This window comes from Oryzias latipes, chromosome 13 (genome assembly GCF_002234675.1).
Source record: "Oryzias latipes chromosome 13, ASM223467v1".
NCBI classification, from domain to species: domain Eukaryota; kingdom Metazoa; phylum Chordata; class Actinopteri; order Beloniformes; family Adrianichthyidae; genus Oryzias; species Oryzias latipes.
Window position 1 is genome coordinate 10,228,861 of NC_019871.2, and position 27,268 is coordinate 10,256,128.

At 38.6% G+C, this 27,268-nt stretch overlaps 1 protein-coding gene across 3 annotated transcripts; it reads right to left on the bottom strand.

The window, feature by feature from the left end:
• Positions 1 to 22,931: 22,931 nt before the first annotated feature.
• LOC101162462 (dynein light chain 2, cytoplasmic) lies at positions 22,932 to 26,980 on the bottom strand. 3 transcript variants are annotated; one of them, XM_023961396.1, is made up of 3 exons: positions 26,805 to 26,980; positions 26,195 to 26,353; positions 22,932 to 24,667 (listed from the first exon to the last, which is right to left on the bottom strand). In XM_023961396.1, the coding sequence occupies exons 2-3, from the start codon at positions 26,324 to 26,326 to the stop codon at positions 24,530 to 24,532; spliced, it is 270 nt and encodes an 89-aa protein (XP_023817164.1). In that variant the 5' UTR covers positions 26,327 to 26,353; positions 26,805 to 26,980; the 3' UTR covers positions 22,932 to 24,529. The 3 variants fall into 3 exon arrangements, with proteins under 3 accessions (XP_023817164.1, XP_023817165.1, XP_023817163.1); XM_023961397.1 differs by having other exon boundaries at positions 26,195 to 26,359; XM_023961395.1 differs by having other exon boundaries at positions 26,195 to 26,356; positions 26,805 to 26,979.
• Positions 26,981 to 27,268: the final 288 nt, after the last annotated feature.

The following is a 27,268-nucleotide window of genomic DNA, read 5'->3' on the forward strand; positions in this document are numbered from 1 at the left end:
TGTCTTCCATTGTCTGTTACTCATTTTATCAAAATTACCAGAATGTAATATCACAAATTTAATGCCAATAGACTTGATCAATTATTAATTCCCATATCTCTTGAAGACCATTTTGTTGTGAACTTTTAAACCCGTTGTATTGTAAAAGCTTAAATTTTAATTTATTACATTTTAATGTAATAATAATAACGATAATGGATTGGAATTTTCTGCACTTTTCCAGATGCTCAGAGTGCTTCCAGTGTGTATCCATTATTCATTCACTCCTCATACTATGTGATAGTAAACTGCTGATGTAGCCACATGCAGTTATCTTGTTTAATTGTGTGAGGGGAGGGGGTCCCAATTACATGAACACCCACCATCACCCAAGAGTGGATGGAATAGGCTCCAGCCTCCCTGTGACCCTTTCAGGGATCAAGCAGATTTGGAAAGTGGTTGTTTTCTTTTCTTTATGTAAAACCAAAAAAAGTATAAATACAATCATGTCTGGTTCAAATTCAATTGTAAAATTCTAAAGCTGCTGACTGTGAAAGCTGGCTTGAGGGCCAAGTATTGGTTAGACTTTTAGTGTAGTATCAATGTGGTTGATCATTTGTAATATTGCCTAAACTGTATTACTGCAATCTAGAGGCTGTTAAGTTGCAGCAGCAGGGTGACAATTACAGCTGACAGCCTACATAAAGGAAAAAAACATGAAGAGATGACTTCTGAAGTTGCCTGAGGGAATCTGGGAGATGTTTTTACTGCTACTATTAATGGCATTTTGTTGAATTGCTTCTCCCACCTGTTGAAGTGATTACACCATTCACTTATCTACGTCGCTGAAGGATTTTCCTCCTGAGATGCAGACACGAGCCGCCCTTCGCTCCACTCTGTAAAGCGCCCGCCGCTGTGATATGTAGGTGAAGTTAATCTAGCAGGGGAAACAGATAAAGCACAGGCTGTCTGCTGCTCTGTCATGTCCGCTGACAAGTTAATGACTCAAGCGTTAATTTCCAAGTCCCCAGGGAAGCTGATTGATTTGGTCAATACCTCAATAGATGGGATGTTTATTATCTGTCACCTTCTAAAACACTGGATCCAGATGTTACATGAAAAATGATGTATGTTGGATAACGGCAGAGAGGTGAAGGCTCAGATCTCACTAGTTTAGGTGTAATGGATGTAAAACGCACCCTGCTGTGCTCCTTTTTTTTAACACTTTCACATGTCTCCATTTCAAATCTGTCAGCCATTAACAGCAAATAACAACAAACCTTTTTATCCAGAACAAAGACCATCAGGCCCTGTTGAGAAAGAGGTGTGCTCGAGCGTGGAGGGAACTGCCTGTCATGGTCTTAACACAGGTTGAGCCATCCCGGACCTGGATGGTCCACCTGCTTCCTGTGAGAGCACCACCCTCCCACCTGTGCTCATCCAATGCGCAGGTAGATGGTTTGTTCAGTTCTTTCTAGAAGTGTCTAAACAAATACAAGATACATGTACGACCGATTTTTAAGGGAAGTAAATTGTATTGAAATGTTTTTGGCACAGTCAGGAAAATAAATAGAAATGAATTAAATGGATAGACAATGCTTTAAGTTTATAAATATAATAGTTGCTGCATTGCTTACATGCTAATAATAACCTTCTTTTATGGCAATTATAATTTTTTGTCCTCTTTTTACCATATTGTACCAAGCAAAGCTTCTGTTTTTTTCCATTTTCTTTTTGACAGCTGTGTAATTTGCAAACAACAAAACATTTAACTACACAAATGTGTTTGTGTTACACAAGCATCATCAGATATGTTTGGATTTTCCAACACTAAGCTTGGATTTTTAAAAAAAAAATTGGGATTTTCTCCACTTAAACCAGGTAATTTGTGTAATTATCCAGGTTTCCAGTTGGTCTGACGGCTTCGCTGTGGTGCCCTTGAGCAAGGCCCTTGACCCAATTGCTGCATTGTGTTCGCAGGTAGATTTGTGGTTGTTCTGTGCAGCTCTCAGGGTGTCCTTGAAAAAGAGACTCCGTTCTCACGAAACTTTCCCCTGTATAGCTTTTTAAAAAAAAGAAATATCAACATTTATTCAAATTTTGTCAGGCAGGTGTCCTGCTTGGTCTGAAAGACAGGTCTGTGGTTGGTCAGCTGAAGGTGGACGGTTGACCGATGAAAATGTGAAGCTGAGATAAATTTGTTACCTGATTCTAAGCTTTATGTAAATGTATTAGACAGGTGAGACAGGGCATTCTGTTTAACCAAGACTCTGTGTTGAACTGTGACAATTAAATGCTTCTGAAAGAAAAACAAAATGTTTTTAACCTCTCAACACCTATTGATGCAAATATGCATCAAACCACTTCAGCTCCAAACTCACTCCAATTCTGCATCTACTTGAAAGCCAAAACAAAAGTGTTTTTTTTCATAGCAGGCGTCAAATGGTTAATAATTGTTCATATTTATGTAAAAAAAAATATCAAATGAGATTCATACGATGGGGGCACAGCAGGTGCTGACCTGTGTCAGGCTTCAGGGACCCACTGTGAGAACTCCAAGGGACTCTGTGCTTGGCTGCCTCTCGCGTCTGCTCTGACCTCTCTGGACTTCTTGTTCCTCACCCCACAGATCGTTCGGTGCACAGAGCGGAACATTTGGAAAGTGGCTGAAAGGGCAAGGTCTACGCGGTGTGTGCGTGAGCTTTAAGAAACCAGAGGCTGTGCACCGTTCCACAGGCTGATCCGGACCTTACCCTCAACCTGGACTCTCCAACCGCTTCACCTCTGTCCTCAGACGACTGAGCGTTGTCTGACCAGCTAACTAAAATATGGCAGATGTAAAGTTATAGTGTAGGAGGTAAACCAAAGATTTGTACCAGTCATGCAAGAGGCCAGCCTACATCTTAGTACTTTCATTTTAAATTCAAATGGCGTATACTTTCTACCTACAAGGCCCAAAGCGCTTTACAGTCCCAGACCTATTCACCCAGTCACACACACATTCACATACCGGTGGCGGCGGCTCCGCTGCCGAACACAGGCGCCCGCCTGCCACCAGAGGCAAGGTGGGGTTCAGTGTCTCTTTCCCAGGGACACTTCGACTTATGGGCACTCAAGGCGGGAATCGAAACCTGCAACCTTACGATCATGGGTTGACCGCCCTGACGCTGCACCACAGCCGCCCCAAATTCACATGTCATCTTGCACACTTCTACAGTATTTTATTCAAATGTGTTGTCACAACGTTTTTAGTTTTTTTAATCTTTCATTCAAAATGGATTTAGGTTGAGGCTTAACCCCTTCATGCTAAATGTCACAAATTCCTAATGTGCCATTTAATTCAGGACTCCTCTTAATTTAGCATCACCTTGAATGGAATGAAAAACACACAAAAACAGTTAGAACAGGAAAAACGGGGCCACATTCTGAACAGCTGCTTTATATCTTTAGACCAAAGCTCTTCAAGCAGTTTGACCTGACGATGATCTCTTCATCAAAGACTTAACAGTTTGCTACAAAAATGCAAGTAGGAAAATATGTGCTAAATATATAGTTTTACTACTACATGTTGTCGAAAAGCAGCTCAGAAAATGCTTGAGCTTATTAAGCATTTATACATGTTTTGTTGAACCACTGAAGCAGCTTCAGTGGTTTGCTGAACCCATCCTTCTTCTCCTTTTGACCATCAAATCTGCATCTGATTTCCCTGATTTCTTGTTTACTGTTACTATTATTATTATTAGTTGTATTTTTTGTGATTAACTCACTTCTGGGACAGCTCTCCAGTTTTATTTTGACATTTAACTTTGCTTTGAGATCCATTTTAAAACCCTAGAGTCTAAACAATCTAATATTTGTTTTAACCCAAAACACACTGTTAACAATTAACTCTTTTTGTCTTACAAAAGAAACACAGTGTAATTGATCATCACAGTTTATACGTTTGTTACTTGTTAATCACATGAAAGGTTTCCCCACTTTTAAAAAGAAGTTTTTCGTAGAGTGTAGTGGAAGACAAATTTCTCACTGTGTACCTTTCTAAACGTTTTCTAATTTAAAGATTACTCTGACACTCCAAACTGTGGAACGTTCCAATATTTCATCTGTATCTAATTGAACATTTATAATATGATGCCTAAACAAGTTGAAAAGTGGGAATTAAAGCAAATAAATGTGAATACAACAGTTTTTAGAAATTCCAAAAGGCACCTATTCAAAACTACACCGTTATGAAGCAGCATCAAAGTGGGATAGAATGAAAAATTGTAATAATACTAAATAGTTAAACATTATTAACAGTGACACAGTCTGAGACTTTCCTGATGCTCTGTAGGAGATATGCAATATCTCACTGGTCTTTAGTGTAAAGCTTTGAGTAATTATGCCGCAATAGGTGTTTTCTTTTTAATAATGTTTTTTTAAATGTGGGTCAATAAATTGTCTTGAATTGTATATAAGGTTGTCTTAGCCACGTTTTCTATTATTTCACCCGAAAAAGTGCATTTTATGAAAAACATTCAATTAAAATTTATTACATTTATTATTATTATTATTATGGCTATAATAGCAGCAATACCATGGTGTGTTTTTACTGATTTCTCACTGATGACAATAAAGCAACGCAGAGGTGAGAGATCACCTGACAAGGAAACTGATTTACCTCTGGGATGTTAAGCTATGTTCACACCGCCCTCAGCAATGCGTGTTCAAGCGGCCACTTCCAAAAAACGTCTGCATAAATGAGCGTAAATGCACATTTCAGAGTTCCTTATTCAAAATTCTACAGATGTTTTTACGTCCATTTTCTTGTTCTTTGTACAAAACACGCGTCCATTGAACGCACATTGAAAGTTAAACCAGGTTGAACTTTGTCCAATCAGGGACTCGGATTTGGCAGTGACGTATGGATGGCGTCCTTTTAAAATCACAGAGGTGCCAACTGTTTAAGAATTGATAATGGAGGAGAAGTTCATCAGTGTGGTTAGGGTTTGTACTTGGCATCAAGTCTTTCATATATCAGAATAGAGCTATTAAAGAAAAAGCCTGGACCAAGATTCACGAGATTTGCACCGCTTAAAGATTTCATACCAAGTCTCTTCCAACTGTTGTTGATTGACAGTCACTTGCAAACTGTAGAAAATGAAGAAGGAGAAGAAGGCCCTCCCTGCTTGTCCAGTGTAAACATCATGCTAAAAGCGCCTTCAAGAACCTGCGTTTAGCACGTTCGTCAATGCACATCATATGTCCAGTGTGTCCAGCTTTAGCAGCAAATATCTGCATTAAAAGGACTAAATAAAGCAGTGAAATATTTCTGTTTATTGACTACTGTACTGAAACTCACAGGCAGACGTCATTTTCAGTAAGATATTTCTCTGAAAACCTTTCATTGCAGCTGTGCAAAATAAAGACTTCAATTTAATGGAGCTTTTGCTATGATTGGACAGTTCTGTTGTACCAATATCTCCCCTCACAAATATATAAAGGGTCAAGGACAGCCTTCCGGATACTTGCAGTCTTGTAAAAAAAAACAAAAAAAAAAACCTTGAACCCAATGACACGTATGAGTCCATTTGTGGATGCAGCTTAGATTGCTAAGACTCTCACAAGTAATAAAGATGTTCAAAAAAAATGTACAAAAGAGAAAATCTTTTTTTGTAATCAGTTTGGACACTGCCAGCGGGTCCTTGAACACCGCTCCCTGCCACGCTTGTATGTTTTTCTGCTCCAACAGTCTTGGTTCAAATGAACTTGTCAGGAGTTAATGAGCTGAATGCAGCACACTGGAGAAAAAGAGCAAATGTGTAGGGCTCTGCGGGCATGGGGGCTATAAAAAGTGCAAAAAATATGGTGCCAAAAAGAATTTAAAGAACGGCAAACAGAAATTTAAAAATACATTCTTCTTGATTAAAACTTTTTCTAAATGATTGAACCAAGAAGTTAAGAGAAAAAAAACCTTCTTCCCTGCTCTTCAGACATGCGTCTTTTCCCTGATATTGACAACTTGGTATCAGGTTGGCCTGCAAAGGTTATCAGTTATAAACCCATCAGCAGTCGGCGCTCTGATGGCTTCGGAGCTTTTTCTCATTTAAATGAAAGCAGCAACCTTCCCCATGGCATTAGATGTCATCACCACAGCCACACATTACTGATCGACCTGCAGAGAGAAAAGCTCAGGCTTTAGGTGATGTGAGATAAGGAGGAGAAAAGTGATGAAGAAGCTGGCACTGGTCCACTCCTCCCAGTTCATAAATATGACCTGTGAATGATCCTGCAGGGAGAGCAGCGAGGCCTGCGGCTGCAAGTCTCTGGTAGTGTGTCACTGCAACGGTGTGGGCTATGTCAACACACACTGTACCAGGGTGTGTGCCTGTGTGTTCTGTGTCAGACTTTAAAGTCTCAGGATTGTGTTTGCTCTTGAAGCTACACAAAGCTTGTGTGTAGACAGGGATTGAGGTTTTCTTCTTCTTTTATTTTGCTAAATCAAATCAAATCAGAGAGGCTTTGAGGTTCAGCAGTTAGTCACAGCACGACAAACTCTCCGTCTAATTGTTGTTTGGGTACGTCTTAACATCCATCACATGTTTTTGATAACGAAAACAGAACAGACAGAAACATTTGAAGTTTTGTGTTGTTTTAGTTTAAAAATTCTTCTTTTTCTTTTCATTTCTGGACACAATTCTGAAATCAAGATTTTGTTTAATTATATATTCCATTTTTCCTTTAAGTAACCATGATGGTTCCAAACATTTCTCTTCTCTAAATTGTTTGTTACTAAAAAAGAAAAGAAATCAAAAGGATTTCCAGCCTTTCACATGACCTTCTTTTATAAAACGAGCCGGATATCTGAGCAAATTTTTTCCAAAGCTTCAAAACCCTCTACCACAGCTGCTGTTTGGAATCACCTCTTGATCTCAACTCACATACATTTCAATGCATTTTAAAACACTTACTTAAAGACATAAACACATTTCTGCACCGTCACCAAAAAATGTATTGTCAGACCAACAAAACTCCAAAGCAGTAAACTGTAAAACTGTGTCTTATCTGGACTGCCTGAATGATTTATTTCCTGGCTTTAGCAAAACAACTTGTGGCTGCACAGCATTATACCCTTAAAAATAACCAAATACAGTATTTACTCAATGATCATGACTCATTGTATGCTTTTTGTTGTGATGCAATGAGGTATTACGTTTATTTTCAATAAATCTATATGGAAATCCCATTTGTAATATTTGGACTCTTTTTAAAGTTTGCATTGCTGCAGTATTTTGACCAAAACAGGAGGAACTTAGAAATTACTGGCAAGCCTAAGATTTGTTTTCATACATGTTTAAACTTCACCTTCATTGTGGCTAGTTATGTCCAGACCTACTTGATCCTACATTTGTAAAATCAGTTATTTACTAAAACAGTAGCGGTTAAAAAAAAAAAAAGAAGAAGAAGAATGCAAAAGAAAGAAAAGAAAAACTCTAAAAATAATTTAAAAGGCTCACAACAGACTCCAAAAGAACTACGGTTTGCTCTGAGGCACAATCCATTCCCGGAGGGGAGCAACTATACCAGAACAGCCACCGCAGTTGACGTAAACAGAGTGGGAATGAAGCAACAAATGAGCCGCCGGCAAATGTAAAACAACAATTGTTGTGTTATCAAACAGAAAAAAGGGTCAAATTGTTTATTTGTTGGAACGTTTATTTTTAACACCACTGAAAACACTTCTTATATGTGTTTCACAACTAGCACAGCTTTTACCAAAAAGAAAAGCTTAATAACAGTTGCCAAGCACGGGGGTGGTAGTATAATAGTTTGAGGTATGCCAGGATTTCCAACCCATGTCTGAAGCTGACTCTTATCTGGACAAAACAGACACTTATTTGAGGTACAACACAGTAATAAGGGACAAGGATAGCCTCTAATGCACATATGTCAAACTCAAGGCCCGGGGGCCAAATGTGGCCCTCCATGTCATTTTATGTGACCCCGAGAGCATAAAAGTTTTTGATTTCTTAAATTAAAAATAAAAATTAGTGTGTATTTATTCATATCTAGGGGGAATCTGCCTTGAAATATCGGATTGGACAACTATACATTAGGACCTAAACACTGTCCATATAATCTAACCTGACAGAATCTAATTTAAAAGGATTTATGCTAGAATAACAAGCAAACATATGTTTTCTATGCAACTGTAATTGTCACTTTCAAAAGTTATAATAAATAAATAAATTAGTTGTTTAACATTAAGGAGTAGTTACATGTATGTTTCATTACATTTAGTTACATGTATAAGTTATATCCGGCCCTTTGAGGACAGCCGCTATACTGATGTGGCCCTTGGTTAAAATGAGTTTGACACCCCTGCTCTAATGGATCTAAAACTTACCTTAAAAAAAACAATGTTTCCATTTAATATTTTGGACAAGGGGATTCTTCTTATTACTACTTTGTAATCTGAGTATTGTTAGTGCAATGTAACCTTGTAGGTGCACAGCTCTAGAAAGAAAATAACAAATAAATGGACTGCAGATAATTTATGAAGACATTTTACGTTTTTGGTTTATATTTTCAAGCAATACTGTGTATGAACCATTTTTTGGAGTTTTGAAATAAATGGAGAGAAAAATAAAAAAAACATATAGCTTTAACAGTTAACAGTAACAGTTAAGTGATGAACCAGTCTGGAAATTTACACCAATGTAAAACTACAATTTGAATGTTATCATTTTGTCCTCTGCAGACCATATTGGGGGCTGTTGCTCTTCAGTTTCCATTGATCCACATTATTTCCTTTAAAGTCCCACTCCGATCATATTTTGATCTATTTTAAAATTGTTCCCAGTGATCTTTTAATTATGATTATGCAGTTTTTAGGCTAAATGAAAAAACCTGTCGCTTTCTATGGCAAAGTTCTGCAAAGCGGCAGTGGTTCATTAAATAAAATTGCAGGCTAGACTAATGGTGCGGAGTAAGCCTGCCCCCATTTCCTATCATCCCTTTGTTTACACTCTCTTCCGCTACCTTATAACCGCTCACACCCCCAACCTAACATTACCGGTGCAACAAAAATGACGGGTAATATTGGTGATATCCAGCAGTACAGTTTTGAGCCACATGTCAGCTCAGACGAGGGAAACAAAGACGGACATGGATCGATTATTCTGCAAGTGGATCCATCAAAATGGAGCGGAACAGGAAGCTTGTAGCCTGACATTGTGGGCCCTGCTTAACATCTACAAGCTTTCTCCAAAGCTATTTTTCATCTACTCTTAATTCACAACAATTTGAATAAAGAAATACTCAGAAAGGCTGCATGGTGGCGCGGTGGTTAGCGCTCTTGCCTGACAGCAAGAAATCCACCGGTTCAAGTCCCGACTGGGAGTCCTGAAACAGAACCCCTAATGGGGGACCTTCCTGTGTGAAGTTGTTCTCCCTGTGCATGAGTAAGTGTTCTCAGGGGACTCCGGCTTCCTCCCACCGTCCAAAAACATGCTTCATAGGTGAACTGGTTACTCTAAATTGTCCCTAGTGAATGGGTGTGTGATTGTGGCCCTGCGACAGACTGGCAACCTGTCCAGGATGTCCCCTGCTTTCGCCCACGAGTGGCCGGGATAGGCTCCAGCAGGGACAAAACGGGTTTCAAAGATGAATGACTAAAATACTCATAAATGCAGTTTTGAGCTTAATTTTCTTTATATATGTCCTCCATCATGAGTTAAATCCCACAGGAACATGTTAAAAACACAATTTTCCTCTGTGTGGATTTTTGACAACAAAGTAGCTAATCTACGCTATTCCTACGAAATATACTCAGGAAATATGCCCAGAAAAGTTTTAACGAAAGATTGTTATCAATTAAATATAAACTTAAGACAACAAAGTTTGATTGGGCAGCGTGCTCATATTTGGACACTGAGGTGGAATGACAAACAGTGCAACACCAACTTCCTCAAGTTAAATGAAGTATGAAACAGGTAAGTTCTGTTTACTGTATTTTTATCAGGGTACAAATATGGGTGTTTCACATGTTGGTGTACATTTGTAGGTACATATGAATGGAATATTAAAAATAACATGAATCACAACATTTGTAATGATTGTTGAAGCAGCAGCAAACATTGTCACATCTTGAAAGACAAAATGGAATATTCTGTGTGTGTGTGTGTGTGTGTGTGTGTGTGTGTGTGTGCATGTGTGTGTTTGTGAGGCTGCTGATGATGTCCTCCATTCAGCTGCTGCTGCTCCTTTTTGCTGCTGGTCAAATATTGACTCAGGAATCGCAGCAACAGCCACTTTGTCCAAAACACGTAACAACCTGCTATCTTTAAGATGAAATGGGGGTAAAAAGTCTGATCACCTCATTGAACGTAGGGGATAAAGCTTCCTTTACTTTTTATGCATTATGGTCTCCATGCATTTAAAAAGTATTGCAGATCTAAACTTTGTGCTTGTCGATTGCTATAAGCTCTATTGTTTGCAAGACATTAGACTGATGTGAACCAAAAGTCTCTGCAGACACACTGAGGCCCTAATAAAAACCTGATCTCCAACGGCAACACACACATCTCTGAGATGTGGAGACAGCTGATTGCACATCCCTGATGGAAGCTGGATGAATCTATTCAAGCCTCTGGATGCGGGTCTCAGTTGTTTTCAGAAGACTCAACAATCAAAAAGTTAATATTTTCCACAGGTGTTTTCATAATCCCACTTTACTTCCTGCAAGCACATCTGTACCCAAATGTTTGTGCAAACTGCTAAGTTGTTGGCTTTCTGCACACAGGTACTGTATTTGTTATTCCTGAGTTCTTTATTAATGACTGATGGGCTGGTTTACATCAGGCAGATTTGCATGACTCTAAAGCCTATCCAAAAGCTGCTTTAGAGCCTGTCAGTTCCATACCACTGGTTTATTTTGCATCGCTCAATACTGAAGGCATAGCACATCTTTGTCTTTAGTTTTTAGGACTATGCATGGCTTCAGGGCGTGACTGAGCTCGCTGCTGTCCCCTAGTGAATGATGACGAAACAGCAACAAGTGACATTTTCAGAGAGAGCTGTTTGCAGTCTGGCAGGAATCTGAATAGCTGAATAGATCGTCTTAAAACAAAAGTTTTGCACTCATATTACAGTGTGAATCAAAAAAATACTGTGTTAAAACAATGACAGACAGCCCCAGAATCACCTCTGACCTTATTTGATCAGACAAAATGTGCCAGCTCCATGGAGGGTGTGTCTCGGCGCAATAAATCTGCCAAGGAAATAACTCAGAATGAATCAGATGTGAGCCGTTACCTGCAGCAGTCAGTCCGCGGGAAGTTAAACACACTCCTACAAGGAAGAGCTGGTGACGAACAATAGCCCGATAAGACGTTCCTCCTTTCAGCAGTCGGTTTGAAAACAGGCCTGGAATGCTGTTATCAGATATTTACTCTGTCCAGTGTCCTGGATGAAATCCATCCCAGCTCTATCCAAGGAGAGAAAATCTTTAAGATCCAGAGTCACATCATTCAGCTAAGAATGAGTTTTCTTTATTGCTTGACAGGATTTTCATATTGCAGGTAAAAGGAAGTAGAGCACATGTGCACATGTACGTGTTTTGTGCACGTTTCAGTAGCTTACATATGTGGGAGTGTTTAATGTCTTAAGCTTGTTTTTGGATCTAAGTATGACAACAATTATTTTACAACTATTTTTTTAGAAGTACAAAATGTTTCTCATACAAATCAACAACTCCACATTGAAAAAGAACACAAAAAAACCAAGACACTTCGATGGACTAGCAAACTATCCAAACTGTGCCCTGCAACTTGGATAGGCTCCAGCAACCCCCTGATCCCCATGGTGCAGGTTTAGAAAATGGATTAAAGACTTTATGTGTGATATCTGTCCATCTTCCAAACACCTTTTTTGGGGTCACAAGGCTGCTGGAGCATCTGCCTGTTGGGCAAAGGTGGGGTACACCCGGGACAGGTTGCTAGTCTATCGCAGAACAGTATGTGATGAAAGTTTTAGGGTGCATTCAGACACACATTTGGACCAGAGTTTGTTTCCAGAACACATTTTCAGTCTGAATATACCCAAATTAACCTTGCTCTCGGACCCATTTTTTAGGTGGTCTGTTTCGTTTCCAATTGCGGTTCGCTCTGAGTTTCCTCAGTCTGAATAGAGTCCGTGCTCGAAGCGGAACAACTGAACCAAAACAGCCACCGTAGCCTGACATTATGAGGATGTGAACAAAGAAGGAACATAGAAACCATGATGATAGTTCCTGGCCAAATGAGTGAAGAGATCTTTAGTCACATGCTTTTGTCTACAAGCTTTGGTTCAAAATGGAAAAGTCTACTTGAAGGCAGTCTTAATACAGACCAAACCCAAGGTTCAGAACTCAAAATGCAAGAACATGTAGTCACCATTTAAGTGGACTCGGTCAGGACCAATGGACTTTTCCAGTCTTAATCCATCATAAAATTAAATTCATACTTACTAATTTTTTTTTATTTGTAAATAATTATAAAAATATGTTATAAGAAATCCAAGGTTAGTCATATAGTCAGGTGAGATCATTGGTTTACCAAAAAACTGTCTTAGCATGAAGGGTGAAAGCAAAGACACAAAGCTGTTATGTCCAAAGTTTTTCAGAAAATTAATATTTTCTTGGTCAATTCTTTATTTGAAGTATTTTGCCTAAATAATTGCTCCTGTCTGCTTTGATTGTATTTACTACAGAGAAATGTGTGATTGTTAGTAGTCATCATGTTTGAGTGCCCTGCTGCACTGGCTCCGATACTATTCCTGCTCCATTTCTGCTCATCAGCCTCTTGTCAAAAGCTCTTCTATCTTCTGTCTTGGCATCAGGAAGAACAAAATACAAGGAGCTCATTCACAGCATCTGAGAGAGGCAATCACTCAATTAAATCCCTGTAGGCCTTTGACATGAACACTGAGAAGAAATCTGCATTAATACCAATTAACATGGCCTTTATGTGTAATTTTATTTTTATTCTTGAACCAATAAAAACGCAAAACAGGCTATAGTAAAATATGAAAATGAAAATGTCAGTCCATACAGATAAAAAAATATTTTTGAAATGTTTATTGATCGTTTACTTTAAAGAGTGAGCCACACTTTTTGGCCATAAACGGAGCGATACCACAAAAATGTGACGGTAGCACCCGTGACCTTTGGTGTCAAGAATATTTTTTTCTGTCAGCAATTTACTTGCCTTGTCTGTCAGGTGCAGTAGCAGATTATCTGTCTAAGTCTTTAAGCTCTTTTTATTTCTTTTTTTCTTAACAGTTAATGTATAACTGAAAGTTGGAGGCATCAGCACATTTCCTTTTATACGGAGATCAATGTGGCTTCACTGTGAAGAAGCTTAAAAGAATCATTGTTACGACAATTTCCTCATCTCATGCAACCTGGAATATCTAAAGATGGTATTGCTCATTATTTGGTCAAAATTATTTCCTCCTCGATGTTTTGCAGCAAAGCTGCCAATCCCACGGTCACCCTCCTGGTGTGCAAACATGCCAGCTTCATCTGTGATCACAGCAGCCACCTTGCAATGATAAGCTCCACATTTCCAACACTGCTAAAACCAGTTTTTACTGTAAACATGAACTCTGACTCACAGGAACAGCTTCGAATTAATTTTGCTTATTTAAGCCAGCTTTTGAACATTAAGCCTGGATCTGCGCCACATAATGGGAAACCTGGGTTATCTATTATTTCATGAGTAAAGAGAAAAGCTTCACACTCACCCAACCATAGAGTCTGTCTTGTCACCCTGCGATTGCTTAAGTCACTGACAGTTCTCCTTCCTCTTGCAGAACTTTACTTAGCGTTTTGGTGGTAGTAGAGTGAAGATGCACAACAAATAGAAAAGCAACATTTAGACCCAAAAAATAGAATTTTATTACAGTACAGACTTGAGGTCAAAATATCAACACAAAAAAAGAGGAAAACAGAAGAATTTAAATATAAGTAAAACATAAATTAGAAATGTAAAAACTTAAGTGCTTAAAAAGGCGTCCATACTAGTAACTCCAAATTGGGGACTGGTAACAAAGAGCATGTTTATTTTTTTTAAGTAAAAAAGCAAAGAGGAATTATCCCACATAGCTTAAGATGAAAAGCAAAAAAATACACAGTACGTATTTTTTCTTGAAATTTTAACCAAAGCTGGTCTTTGACCGGAAAGGATTTTTTTGAATTGATAAGGTGTTCATAGAGAGTACAACATACATTTTGGAAACTTTCTGTCCAAAATTACAAGTTGCAGACTTTATCTATTAAAATGTATAAATGTATATCATTGTTTCGTCTTCTTAATTTTAATTATAGAACAGTAGTTACCCCTGGCAGAAAAATTATGTTTATTTGTTCTAAAGAGCAAAGGTTGATACATTTTCATCATTTTCTTTCACAGTTATATTGAATAATCTTCAGTTCAGAGTTATGTTGAAGAGCAGTGAAGTAACAGTGCCAACAGACCTTCAGCCACAACTTCATTTTCCAGGTCTGCCCCCGCTCACCACCCCGCTGCTGGTGGACTCTGGCCCTCTGTCTCCACGGTCCTCTGCTCATCCCTAAAATTAATTCATCCGCACATCTCTGTCCCAGGAACAGCACATTAACCCTGACCACAGGAGGCATCCTGATGGAAAAAATGTCCCTCACTGGCATCATAGTGAAACATCAGTTTGACCTTTCCACCTCGGGCCCTCTCCCTGCTCTCTTTTCCCACCCTCACATTTGCCATGGCTTCGTTAAGACTGCAAACGAAAAACCATCTGATTGCTCTGGTGTTTCATCTTGAAAAAAACGCAAAAACCTCGAAATTAAATCAGGTTTTATTTTTTGTAATGAAGTCGCACATTTAAACTGTTGCTTTGCAGTTGTGAGGAAGACTCGTTTCAAAAGGTCACGGCACACTGGCTGCTTTCTGAAGGACAGAGAAACTGTAATTGGGGGCCATTAGCCGTTGCCAAAGACCAGTCATGCAGGGTTAGTTTGCAGATTGAGACATGGTGAGCGCACAGTCCCACCACCTGGATCAGTGTCCCCTACCTGTGAGACTTCCTCATCCCTTGACCTCCTCGACCTCCATCACCAACCCCCTGCGTGGCATCTTCAAACACTCCCACCAACATGTGCACACAAACACACAACATACCTCTTCATGTCCTTTGGTTCTTGTATTGTCTTCAAACAGACCTTGAGTCAAAGCCAGCAAGATCCAACAGCAATCACATAAACTCCTTTTATTACAGCGTTAAAGTGGTGTCAGGGCAATCTAAACCCCATCACTTCACTATCTGACCTGCACCACCTCGCTGGAAGCCAGAGTAAATTTACCTGTGATTACACTTGCCCAGTAAACACAGTCTGGAATGTCTTCTTTTATACTGCATTTTATACTAAACAACAAATGTGGACTTGTTAAAAATGACACCTGTTAAACAAGCTTATGCTAAGGCAAGTAAAACTTATTCTGAGATGCACGCATTTGAAATGAAAATTCAAAAAAAAATATTGCAGTTCAAATCATGCTTGCAGCAAAATGAACTATACACCAAATGCAACTCAAGAAAAACAAATCAATGATCCAAAATATGCCAGATCAGAGATCATGAGTTATAGGGACATCACTTACTTCCCAAACTGACCTTGGAGCAACATGAGAAGGTGGTTTTCAGCAGCACTATGTTGTCTTTTTCTAAAGGTTTTTCTTTATGCATTAGCTTTTTTTTATGCTCATGCCCAGTTCAGTCTTTGTACCTGAACACTTTTACAGGGTTTTGAAATGATGCAATGATGAAAGAAACAGAAGAATTTATTGGAAATTTCATCGGCTTTCCTGCAACTGAAATCCGCATGTGGGGATAAAGTGAGCGATGCCGCGGTTTTGCATTCCCATCGTAAAGTGTTGCCCTCCTTTATTGCGCCATTGCCCAACATCACATGCCTGCAGTGTTGTGATATGAACTGAGATAAGGCAAGAAAGCACAGAAACAAGGCTTTTTCCTCCTTCTTTTTACTGGGATGGAAAGTCTTCAGACATAAAGAGATGGTCTTCTAAATCAAGAAGCATTACACATATGCGGGTGTCGCTTTTTTTAAGTAAAAATTGAAAAAACGTTGTCACTGTCTGAAAATAGGAAAAAAAGATTTCAGTTGCCCATATTATTGGATGGAAGTTTTATAAATCATGCCTTCACATTGATTACCTTGACGGCAGTGCACAGCAATGGTAGTAAAAGATCGGATCACGAGGTGATGGTCCATAAAGGGTTTGGTTTCAGATAAGATAGCTTGTGGTTGGACTGGTGACTTTAGGTCAGAAGAAAACAGGTTACTCTGAAGCCTCTTGGGCTGGATGACACAACTGCAAAATGCAGAGACTTGTAGTCACCATTTTCGATCTCGGTTCAAACCATGAAGGTGGGTGTGACCAGAACTAAATCTCTTTTAATGTGTTCCAAGTCAGATCATAAAAAAGCTGCGGCCCATGAAAGGCAGACATTTCAACCTTTAACCTGCTCCTTTCTTAGTCAGACAGGATGTTTGCCAGGAAAGAAATGTCTTTAAAACTGAAAGCGTTTTTAAGACAACTTTGCCGTTTAAGTTTTTCATTTTCTAATTGCAAAAAAAGCCTCCCCAAACACTAGGATCTTGCTGATCTGTTTACTTGAATGCATCCATGCCTATAGAATCCCTCAAATTCCTCCTCTCTGAGGTCTACCTTTCTCATTTTCAGAATGGCTCTATTTAATGGACCTAATGGCATATGAGCGATAACACACCTGACTGAAACCGTGTGGGGTTGACTGCTTCAGCAACTTCCTGCAATGCAATGCAAACTTTCGCGGCTGCCATCCATTCGGAGGAAACCATTAGAACAAACTGCTTTCAGGAGCAGCAAAGCAGACCGGGCATAATCATTTATGGACCAGATCACCTTTGGTTGATCTGCGCAAGGACAAAGGACAGACTGTCTGTGAACCTCACAGCAAATGGATGAAGTTATGAGGAAACAAAATGTTGTAGTTGTTTTTCATCCTGGTTTAAGTGAGGAGGAAGTCTCCTCCTCCTGAAAAGAGTTCCTGCTGCCCTTGAGTACTCTAATTTGCTCTTTATGTTGTAGATAAATTGATACATGACACAAAAACAGCTTTCAAGAATCAACCGGTGAACCTTTCAGTATCTTCTGACTTCTTTATGCCATGATCTTAGCAGGTAAAAGCTGGTATTTCCGGCCAAGCTTCACTGCTTTCAAACCCCAATTTTAACAAACTTTAGTGCGAACAGAAACATTAGGTTTTCCAAAAGGTGCAGTACTGTCCGTCCACCAAAAGCAAAGCTTTAATGGAGTTCTGTCTATAATGTCGCCTTTTAGTCGCTTAAGAATTCTTTCTTAACTATGGTTTGAATTTAACCATGACACAAATAGTCTTATATTCAAGTGAAAAAGTCTGGAAGGGAGAAAAAGAGAGAGGCTGCCCTCCTGTGGTCATATTGCAGAAATATACGAAACCCCCTTTTCAAATATGAATCCAGGCAGAAGATTATTTATTTTAGTATAAATATCTACGTTCAAGTATATCTCTGTTGCTTGATAAACTTTTTCTGTGTTTAAACACTAATCATAAAATAACACAATATTTCCACTTATAGAGTTGATTTTAGGATTCTTTCATAATTGTTTAAATCTTTCTGATCTTTTTTACCTTACACACCCTCCAGAACTCTCAGTTCCTGGTTTGCAAAGTATTCTTACATCAAAAGCCATGATCTTGTTTTGAGCAGAAATTTCATTGATATGGCCTCCATCTGTGGAAAGGTCTCCTCGAGACCTTCTGCTCACGTGGAGAGTTTTAAATGCAAGTTAAAAATCGACTTTTAACTGATGTGAGTTTTAGATATATTTTTTAATTTACTTAAGGTTATTCTCAAGCACATTTGGTTCTTGTACATTTTACAAGTGGATTTATATCTGTTATTTGTCTTAATAACTAAGTGGTCTACCATTTTTTTAACACATGCTCCATGTTCTTTTATTAACATCCTACATTTTTTGTCATATTTTTCTTTTCTTTTAGTTTTTTACTTTATTTTTTAACATTATTGCATTTATTATTTGTGATTTTATTTATTTAATAACTTATTCTTTTGTGCTTTGTTACTTTGTGAGGATTTTAATGAAAAGGACAGCATGCTCTGGAGATGGACTGGTGACCTACTTGTGATGAAACTTCACCAGAATGGATGGATGGATGGATGGATGGATGGATGGATGGATGGATGGATGGATGGATGGATGGATGGATGGATGGATGGATGGATGGATGCATGGATGGATGCATGGATGGATGGATGCATGGATGGATGCATGGATGGATGGATGGATCCATGGATCCATTCATCCATCCATGGATCCATGAATGCATGGATGGATGGATCCATCCATGCATCAATGCATGGATGGATGCATGGATGGATGGATGGATGGATGGTAATATTTCACTGATCAGCCACTTTATTATGTACACTTTTCTAGTACCTGGTTGGTCCCCTTTTGCCTTCAGAACTGTCTTAATCCTTGGTGGCATAGATTCAACAATGAAAACATTCCTCAGTCTAAGGTTATTCCATCTTTATGACATGGTGCCTTATCCTGCTGGAAGTAGCCATCAGAAGATGGGTGCACTGTGGTCATAAAGGGACGGACATGGTCAGCAACAATACTCAGGTAGGCTGTGGTGTTGCAACACCACTAGCCTGAACTGTTTATTCAAGGCAGGATCAATCCATGCTTTCATGTCGTTGAGGCCAAATTCTGACCCTACCATTTGAATGTTGCAGCAGAAATGGCGACTCATCAGACCAGACAACGTTTTACAATCTTCTAATGTTTTTTGAGTTTCTGATGTCTTTCTATCAGCTGGAACCAGTCTGGCCATTCACCTCTTACGTCTGATCAACAAGGCATTTCTGTCCACAGAACTGGTATGCACTGGGTATTTCCTCCTTTTCGGACCATTCTTTGTTAATCTTAGAGATGGTTGTGGGTGAAAATCCCAGTAGATCAGCAGATTCTGAAAATAATCAGACCAGTCCTTCTGGCACCAACATGTCACGTTTAAAGTCACTTCAATCAACGTTCTTCCCCATTCTGATGTTCAGTTTAAACTGCAGCAGATCATCTTGACCATGTCTACATGCCTAAATGCATTGAGTTACTGCCATCTGATTGGCTGTTTAGAAATCTGGGTTAACGAGCAGCTGGAGAGGTGTGCCTAACAAAGTGGCCAGTAGGTGTAGTTCTTTTTTTTTATGTTCTTTGTTATTTTTTGTATGTTTGGAATTTTAATCACTCTTGGGGCACTTTGTGTTGTAAACGCTTTCATGAAAAGTGGCACATTAGTGTGATGTATCAACCATGATGCCTTCATGGTTGATACATACATATAAACACACATATTAATGTACCATGTGCAATCTTTTTTCTCATATTCAGAACAATATCTGGTGTTAGTGCATGACTCATTTGCTTCCTTTAATGTAGGTGTTGAATCCACCCACTGCTCACCTCGTGTAAGGTATTTGCTTGAAAAGCCACCAAATCAATGCAGACGAGACAGAAGCAGAGGATCACAAGGATAAGGAACTGAAAGTCTTTTTCAACTCAGTGTGGGATTTAGGTGGATTTGCACCTCCTTCCATCACACAAGAAAGACTGTCTCACTTCCAGTGGCAAAAACAGAGAAAGAGCAGAGCCACTGCGGGATCAATTCATTTTCTATCAAAATATTTCTGCTCACAGCTTAGAGAAATAATCTTGTAAAGATCACATTTAACCAGCTGCAGGAAAATTACTCTAGACAGCTAAATCTAAACATTTGAAGCAACGAAGTTTAGTTTGATAAGCCAGTAAATCCTCATTGTAGCCTAAATGTGAATGTACTCTGACTACAAATTACAGCTTTGTGTGGGATGATGGATGAAAGCAGCCAGAGCTTTAGAAAGAGAAAGCAGGTAGGTTTGTGCTGAGGGGAGAAGGTGCTAATGGGAAAACAAGAGTGGAAAAAAACAGCAGACATACATCTGATACATTCCAGTTTGACCTTAATTGTGACGCATTTACTTTCTTTGCTCTTCAAAGATCCCCAGATGAAAGGCCTGAAATTTCAAGTTTGAAGAAAACTATGGAACACTGTTATTAGTACTGAAAAACCCAATGAAAAAGTTTAGGGCACGCACTGTGCCATCATTATTTACTTTTACTTTGGACTTAAATAAATGCTTTCTGCTGTTTGGGTTGGCTGGAGATAAAAAAAAATAAGGCACACATGGACGGGACACGAGCAACCATCAGTTTAAAACCCCCACAAATGGGGACCTGCTCTTTGGTTTAACTTGTACTAAAGTTGCAGGCACTTCAAGTTTGAGTCAGACTTAAGATCTTAATCTGTATAATTAAATTTTTTTTTTAATTAATTCAGTGGATCATTACTGTTAAAGGTCCAATAAATGTTTTTTTTTTCTCTTTTCCTTTCCTTGATTCCTTAACTTTTCTCCAACCTAATTTCCTACTTGTAAGATATGTTCTTAATTCTATCTTTAAGACATACAAGTTGATATATTTGTTTGGAAAGTTAATCTAATGTTGGTATTTTATTGAATGCTGTTTTATCTTCCTTTTTTTAAACTTATGCTCAACCAATTAGAATGTTGTGATTCAAGCTTTTTTATTTATTTAGTTAGGCTGGAAATTGTCTGATCTGGCAACTTTGTAGCACTAACCAAGTCTGTAACATCTTTTATAAAATTTATACTTAACAAAAACTTTAGTAAAACTGTTGCAATCAAGTTGCACAGATCCAAAATTAAAAGATAACCAGAATTCTCTTTTGGGTCTTTAATTTATGAGAATTAAAAATATTATCTGTTTTTTTTTTCTAAAATAATGGTGCTTAGAACACAGACTGTCAGTGTTTGCAGACAAGTGCTGTTTAGCCCAGATTTTTACTCCAAAAGTATTGACCTTCATATTTCTGGTGACACTTCAGTAACTATTGAAAGCCCTTTTACCTTACAACTTTGCAGTGTGCAAGGGTTTAATTCTCTGCAGAGAGATCAAAAATCATAAGAAACTAAAATCTGAAATCCTTAAATGAATTACAGAGAAATATATGAAGTGATTTTAAACTACCGGTATAAGAAATTATTTACAGATCTTACATATCTGTAGTGTAAAAAGTGAATCTTGTTTATGGTCTGAATGAAACATTAATGGCTGACGAAAATGAGTGATGCTCGGCAAAACATTTGAGCTGTTTGGGTAAACAGCACTTTGCCACGAAACCTTGTGACAGAAACAGTCTGTGTTCTTCACCTCTGAGTCACTTTTCTGACACACATGTTGCCATGGATATTTATTTACGTCAACTAAACGGTGTTTCTTTATAATTACATGTTTCAGGTCTCTGATGTTTGTTTGTTTTTGTTTTTTTGCGGTTTAGTTTCTAAAAAATTTGTTTTTTTCAGCAAATCCTTAAGTACGAATAGTGTTTCTGCAGATTTAAATCCACAGTTTATCATTAAGTAATCAAATGGTTGTTTTTGTAGAAACAGAACTGGATCCACTATGAGTTTTACCTTAAATTCGTTTTTGTGAATGTAAATGAGCAGTAATGTCTCAAATGTTAAACAAATGACTAATATATTGCAGCAAATTACTAAAAAATCAAAAATGTATTTTAAATTTTAAAAAAAAGAAGTCACATTATATAGAAACAACACATTTTTAACACAGAAGAACGAGTACAGTAGTCTCAGTTTGAAAAAATTATCACCAATGCATCCTTAACAACAGCTAAAGCCACCATTTGTGCAAGTTCTCCCTCTTACAAAGACAAAAACACTGCCCGGGTAAAGAATAAGTGGCTTTGTATGAAGCATTTCAAGGTCTTGGAGTGGGCAATCAGTCTTCAAATCTCAACCCCATAGAAAATCTTTGGAGGGAGTTGAAAGTCCATGTTGCCCGGCAACAGCCCAAAAAAAACATCAGCGCTCTAGAGGAGATCTGCATGGAGGAATGGGAAAAAATATCAGAAAGTTCTTAAAGACTTAAAGAAAACATGTAACCGCTGTCATCGGCAACAAGAGGGTATATAACAAAGTATTGAGTTGGACTTTTGTTCTTCCCAAACTACCTATTTTCCACCATAATTATCAAATAAATTCTTGAAAAATCAGTCAATGTGATTGTCTGGATTTTTTTTCTTCTCATTTTGTCTCTTGTAGTTGAGGTATACCTGTGATTACAGGCCTCTCTCAGGTTTTTAAGTGGTCCAATATCAGGAAGAAAAATTACATCTTCCAATTTAAAAGTTTAAAACTCTTTATGGGAATAATTGGAGTAATTCTTGGGAGCAACAAAGTTAGCAACAACTTGTGTTTTCGCAATAGTAGGCCTACAGCAGGCAGGGTTTTCATAATTCATACACTTATTTGATCAGTGATTGTAATGAATTACACTTAAACTTCTTTTTTTGGCTTTTTCTTTGTCTGCCTTAGTCCTAATTAGAATAATTGATAACAGACTTGATTGAATAATGTTTTTTAAATACCTAACCCCTGAATAACATCTATTTGCGACACAAATAAATTGAGGTTTATTTGTTATTTTATTGAATTGTGATGCAACAGCCAGTTGGCTTCAGCACTTCTCCAACTTAAGGATACCCCAACAAAATAATAAAAAACAAAGCGTATTCATAGTACTTAAATTTAACCCAACAATGCTTCTTTTATACTGCTGGAAAGAATAAAATATATATTTTCCCAGAATTATTTAAGTAAATGGGGTTAGCTCAAATGTATTGTAGTCATCCAGCTTCAGCAGTTTCTGTTCAAAAGGACAAAAAAAAACAAGACACTGTAATATGTTAACAATGTATAGTTTTATTTTATTGAGCATGTAGGTGTTTTGGTTCTGTAGCAACCTATTGAATGGAGTGCAATTGGATTTAAGCCGGTTACAATTGAGAGCAAAAACAGGCACAGGTTTTGTGCAAATTGAACAGCATTGGAGCAGCTCCTAGACATACGCAGCAAAAATACATGCCAAAGGAAAACGCAGCGAAAAGTAGAATCACAGGCAGCTGGAAGGAAGACGTCCCTCAAGAGCAAAGTCTCTCCAAGCTCTTTTGACAAAAAGGGAAAAAAAACTAAATAGTTGAAATAAAATATGACGACAGTTGGAAAGGTGTCATTTCCCAGCAACACCCTCTTATTTGAACAACTAAGCACATTTCATTAGAAACAGAGGGCACTGCCTTTCTAAATCATTTATTCAAAAAAAAAATTTTAAAAAAATTAATGAAAAACCAAAAAGCTTAGACAAGCAAAGGTTTATTCACAAATCCAGACTGTAAATAGCATCTTTCCAGGATGTCTGGCACTGCATGAGCAACTTAATCGACACGAAACTAAAATCATCATTAACAACGACCCAAAACACAAAGGCAATGCAGGTTTAGCGAAACTTAACAGCGAATGCATTATTCTAACAATGCCTTACAGCAATCACTGTTACAAGATATACACTTGGTTGCTCCAATAACAACACACAGGGGGGGAAAAAGGATGTTAAAAATAAAAATTAGTCACCTTTCAAACAGGGATTCACCTCAAGCTTCACAACAGGTCAATAACTGCCAGTAAACATGCAGTAACACAGGATAACGGGAAATTAGGCAGGTGGGTTTCAGTGAGCAGTCTGTACAGTTCCAGTTCAGACGTTACAGACCAGGTCTGAGTACACGAGCCTAAACTGCTCTATTGTCCTTCACAGTGAGTATTTGAGTCGAAAAACTAAACATCAGTGAATATTTGAGTCGACAAACTAAACATACTGGAAATATTTGCACCCCCCCCCCCCCCCCAAACTGTTGTCTGAATGCGGCTGCAAAATCTTTGTATCCAAATAAAAAGAATCCAAATGAAAAACTTTTGATTTTCTTTTTAAAGGTGTGCAAATCTATACAATGCAATAACTTAAGAGTTACACAAAGGAAATAAAAGAGCCGTACTTTTTTTTTTGCTCTGTTCAACTTGTTTTCTTGTACCTTTAAAGGGAACTAATGCATTTGAACGATTTTACTAGTTTGATAAACCATAATCTCAAAACACTATCTGGCAATACCACTTGTGAAGTAAAGCAGATGCATCATCATCATCATTATCATCATCATCACATTCCTTTTCCTTATTTTACAATCAAGGGCCACACCAAATCCTTTCACAAACTAGAGTTTAACAGCATCAACAGAAAACGATCAAAGTTGCAATCAAACAGCAACTATTCGAAAAGTAAACTTACTATAACATACATATTTAATATTGTATAGTCCATGCAACTGCGCACGGCGGATTTTGCATCATTATGGTATGTTATTAGTGTATGGGAGGTCAGCCACCAGTGCGTTTTCAATGAGAATCAGGGAGTCCAGAGACCCCTTGATACCCATCAAAACCTCCTCAGCCAGACTTAAAGAGCAAAATGGCTACTTGGCCCAAGTAGAAGTAAATAAAATGCTTTGTCTCGTGGGTGACGTAGCTGCCGAAGTTTCTGCCAACGATGCAGTGCCAGGTCGGGTTGTACTTCTTGTCGAACTCCTGAAATTAGGCAAGTTGGAGAGAATAATCAACACAAAATGAATGCAAAAAAGAAAAACCCATCAAACCTTACATAAAGTCACACTACAGACTGAAGTTTCAGCTTTTGTGTGGCAGAATTACATGGAAGCAGAGCGAAAATGTTATGAATTGCAAGAAAAAGTTGGAAGAAGCCTCCCTGGCCCAGAAGTTGGAGCGGTTGTCTCTGAAGCAAAAGTACAAGTGTTCAAGTCTAAGACAAAAGTTTTCAGAGGAGAGTGCTCCTTAGGAGAAAGTAGGAGGCTACTATCCGAGCGCCAACGGCGTGAAGGGTCAACTGAGGTGGGGTCTGGGGGTCCTTCCCACAGACTGTAAAAACAATGAACGAATCGAGGTGTGACGTCACCCAGAGAAAATGCCTTTTCTCTCGTGAGGCAAAATTCGTCACCATTGCTTCTGGGTACGGGCACCGCCATGTTCAAACCAGTTGACAGCGATTAGTGAGAGTCGCTCCGAGTCCAATCAGTGTCGGCTGGTTTGAACATGGCGGCGCCCGTATCAAGAAGCAATGCTACTTCCTCTTTGGGAACACGAGAAGGGAGGCGTTGAGCCGTCCATTGTTTTTACAGTCAATGGTCCTTCCCCCATGAACATAAGGAAAATCAGGGCTCTGTATACGCATTTTCCAGGTCGTTTGTTTGAAATCAGTACAGAATGGGAATTTAGTACCCAACATCTACTCTATCATGTTGACCACCAGGATTTCCACCAACCTGTTTTTCTGTGACGGCTCATCTCAACTACACAACTTCCAAAGTGTTTGAGGAGGAGCCCCTAAAGGGCCATAGGAAAGTTAACCAACTTAAATCTATTAACAAAGTGTTACATTTTTTTTAAACTCACAAGTTATTTCTGTTTTATGTAGCACAACACTGCACTGAAAAAAGCCCCCTAGCATCCCCCATGAGAAGAGCTGTGTCAGTCAGTCACCTGTAGTCTCAACATAACAAAAATTATTTTCTCAAATGTGGTCTTTTAATTATGATTATGCAATTTTTAGGCAAAAAAAAGAAAAATCTCTTTTTCTAGTACGTCGTTTCTACAGAGCGCCAGTAGTTCAACAGAAATTTTCTCCTACTTTGTATATGTCCTCCATCATGAGTAAAATACTACAGGAACATTTTCAAAAAACTCACTTTTCATTGGAGTGGCTCTTTAGTTTTATGATCTCATGCTACAACTTTTCTTTTACCTTATGTACACCCTTTTAGGACTTTTGAACTGCTCAAAACTTAAAATAATATCTATAAAAAAACGACAACTGGTAAACAATTGGTGGAAACTTGTTCAGTTGAACTTTTTTTCCAGGTAGTTGGATGGATTTTCGCATTGAAGAATAAGATGGGGCAGCATTTAAAATTATTGGAATATTTTGATGGGAAATGTGAATATGAGCAAATGCCATGTTGACACACAGGAGCTCCCTGTGCAGATCATCATGTAATCCTGCTGAAATGAGCAACGCTCGCTCTCATTTATCCGTCTCACCTTCTTAATGTAGGCAGCAATGTCCTTCTCTATGTTGTATTTCTCCATGGCCTGTGTGGCACAGTCCACGGCATCCTGCTGCATCTCCTCGGACATGTCAGCGTTCTTGATCACCGCTTTCCTGTCCGTCATTGTTGAGGATGTCTGCTGCTGCTGCTGCTGCTGGGAAAAACAACAGAAATGCACCTTCAGTCACAGGAGCCTCACCAACAGCAGAAATGACAGTACACGTGGTGCAGATGGGCACGGTTAAGGCCTAAATTCATTACTATGTGCGCGATTAACTACGCTCTTTTTGAGGTTCCCTTTACTCCAAAGGCAGAACTTAAGCATTTATTTTCCCAACCATGACTGGAGCTCTGCCTAGACTAGAGATAGGCTGCGAAACTTGATACAGGTGGAGTTGAATTACTTAAAATATCTACAGGAAAAAAAGAACTCGTATGCATCTAAGGGATAGAGCTAACATGTACGCGCTCAAGCAGTACCTAAACCCAAGACGGATGGGTCAACGTGTAACCGTGAATACGAATTAAAGGAGGCTCGGAAACTCAAACCAATATGTTCACGCGTGCGAGTAATGCTTCCACCAAAAATAATAAAATCTCACCTTTTCGCTCTCAGTGGGAAATCACTTCTTGCAAAAGTAAATTAAGTTTAGCTTCCAGAAAGTGGCGGACGTTCAATACATTTGCTGTGGCTAATTGCTTTTTAAAGGTTTACACAATATGTATGTACGCTGGCTCTGCTGCTTCAGCATCTCTCCGCCCCCTTTCTTGAAGCTCCTCGCCGATTGGCTGGAGCGCAGCCTCCCCGTGTGGCGCCAGCGTTTTCCCCGGCTTCCGTGTGCCTGCATCTTATTTCATCCCACAATGCATCTCTCACAGCACACGCCAGAAGCTGGGATGTGTGAAATAAACCAGTCTATGGCGGGAAATACACCTCTTTGTTCTCATTTAGCTCATTTCTCGAAATGGTTTCAGTTTTCATGCTTTTGTTATTCACGTTTCTTTTTTTTTAAATTTAAGGCTGATTCCTCCATTCAGCAACATGTAGATTATTAAAAATATTTTC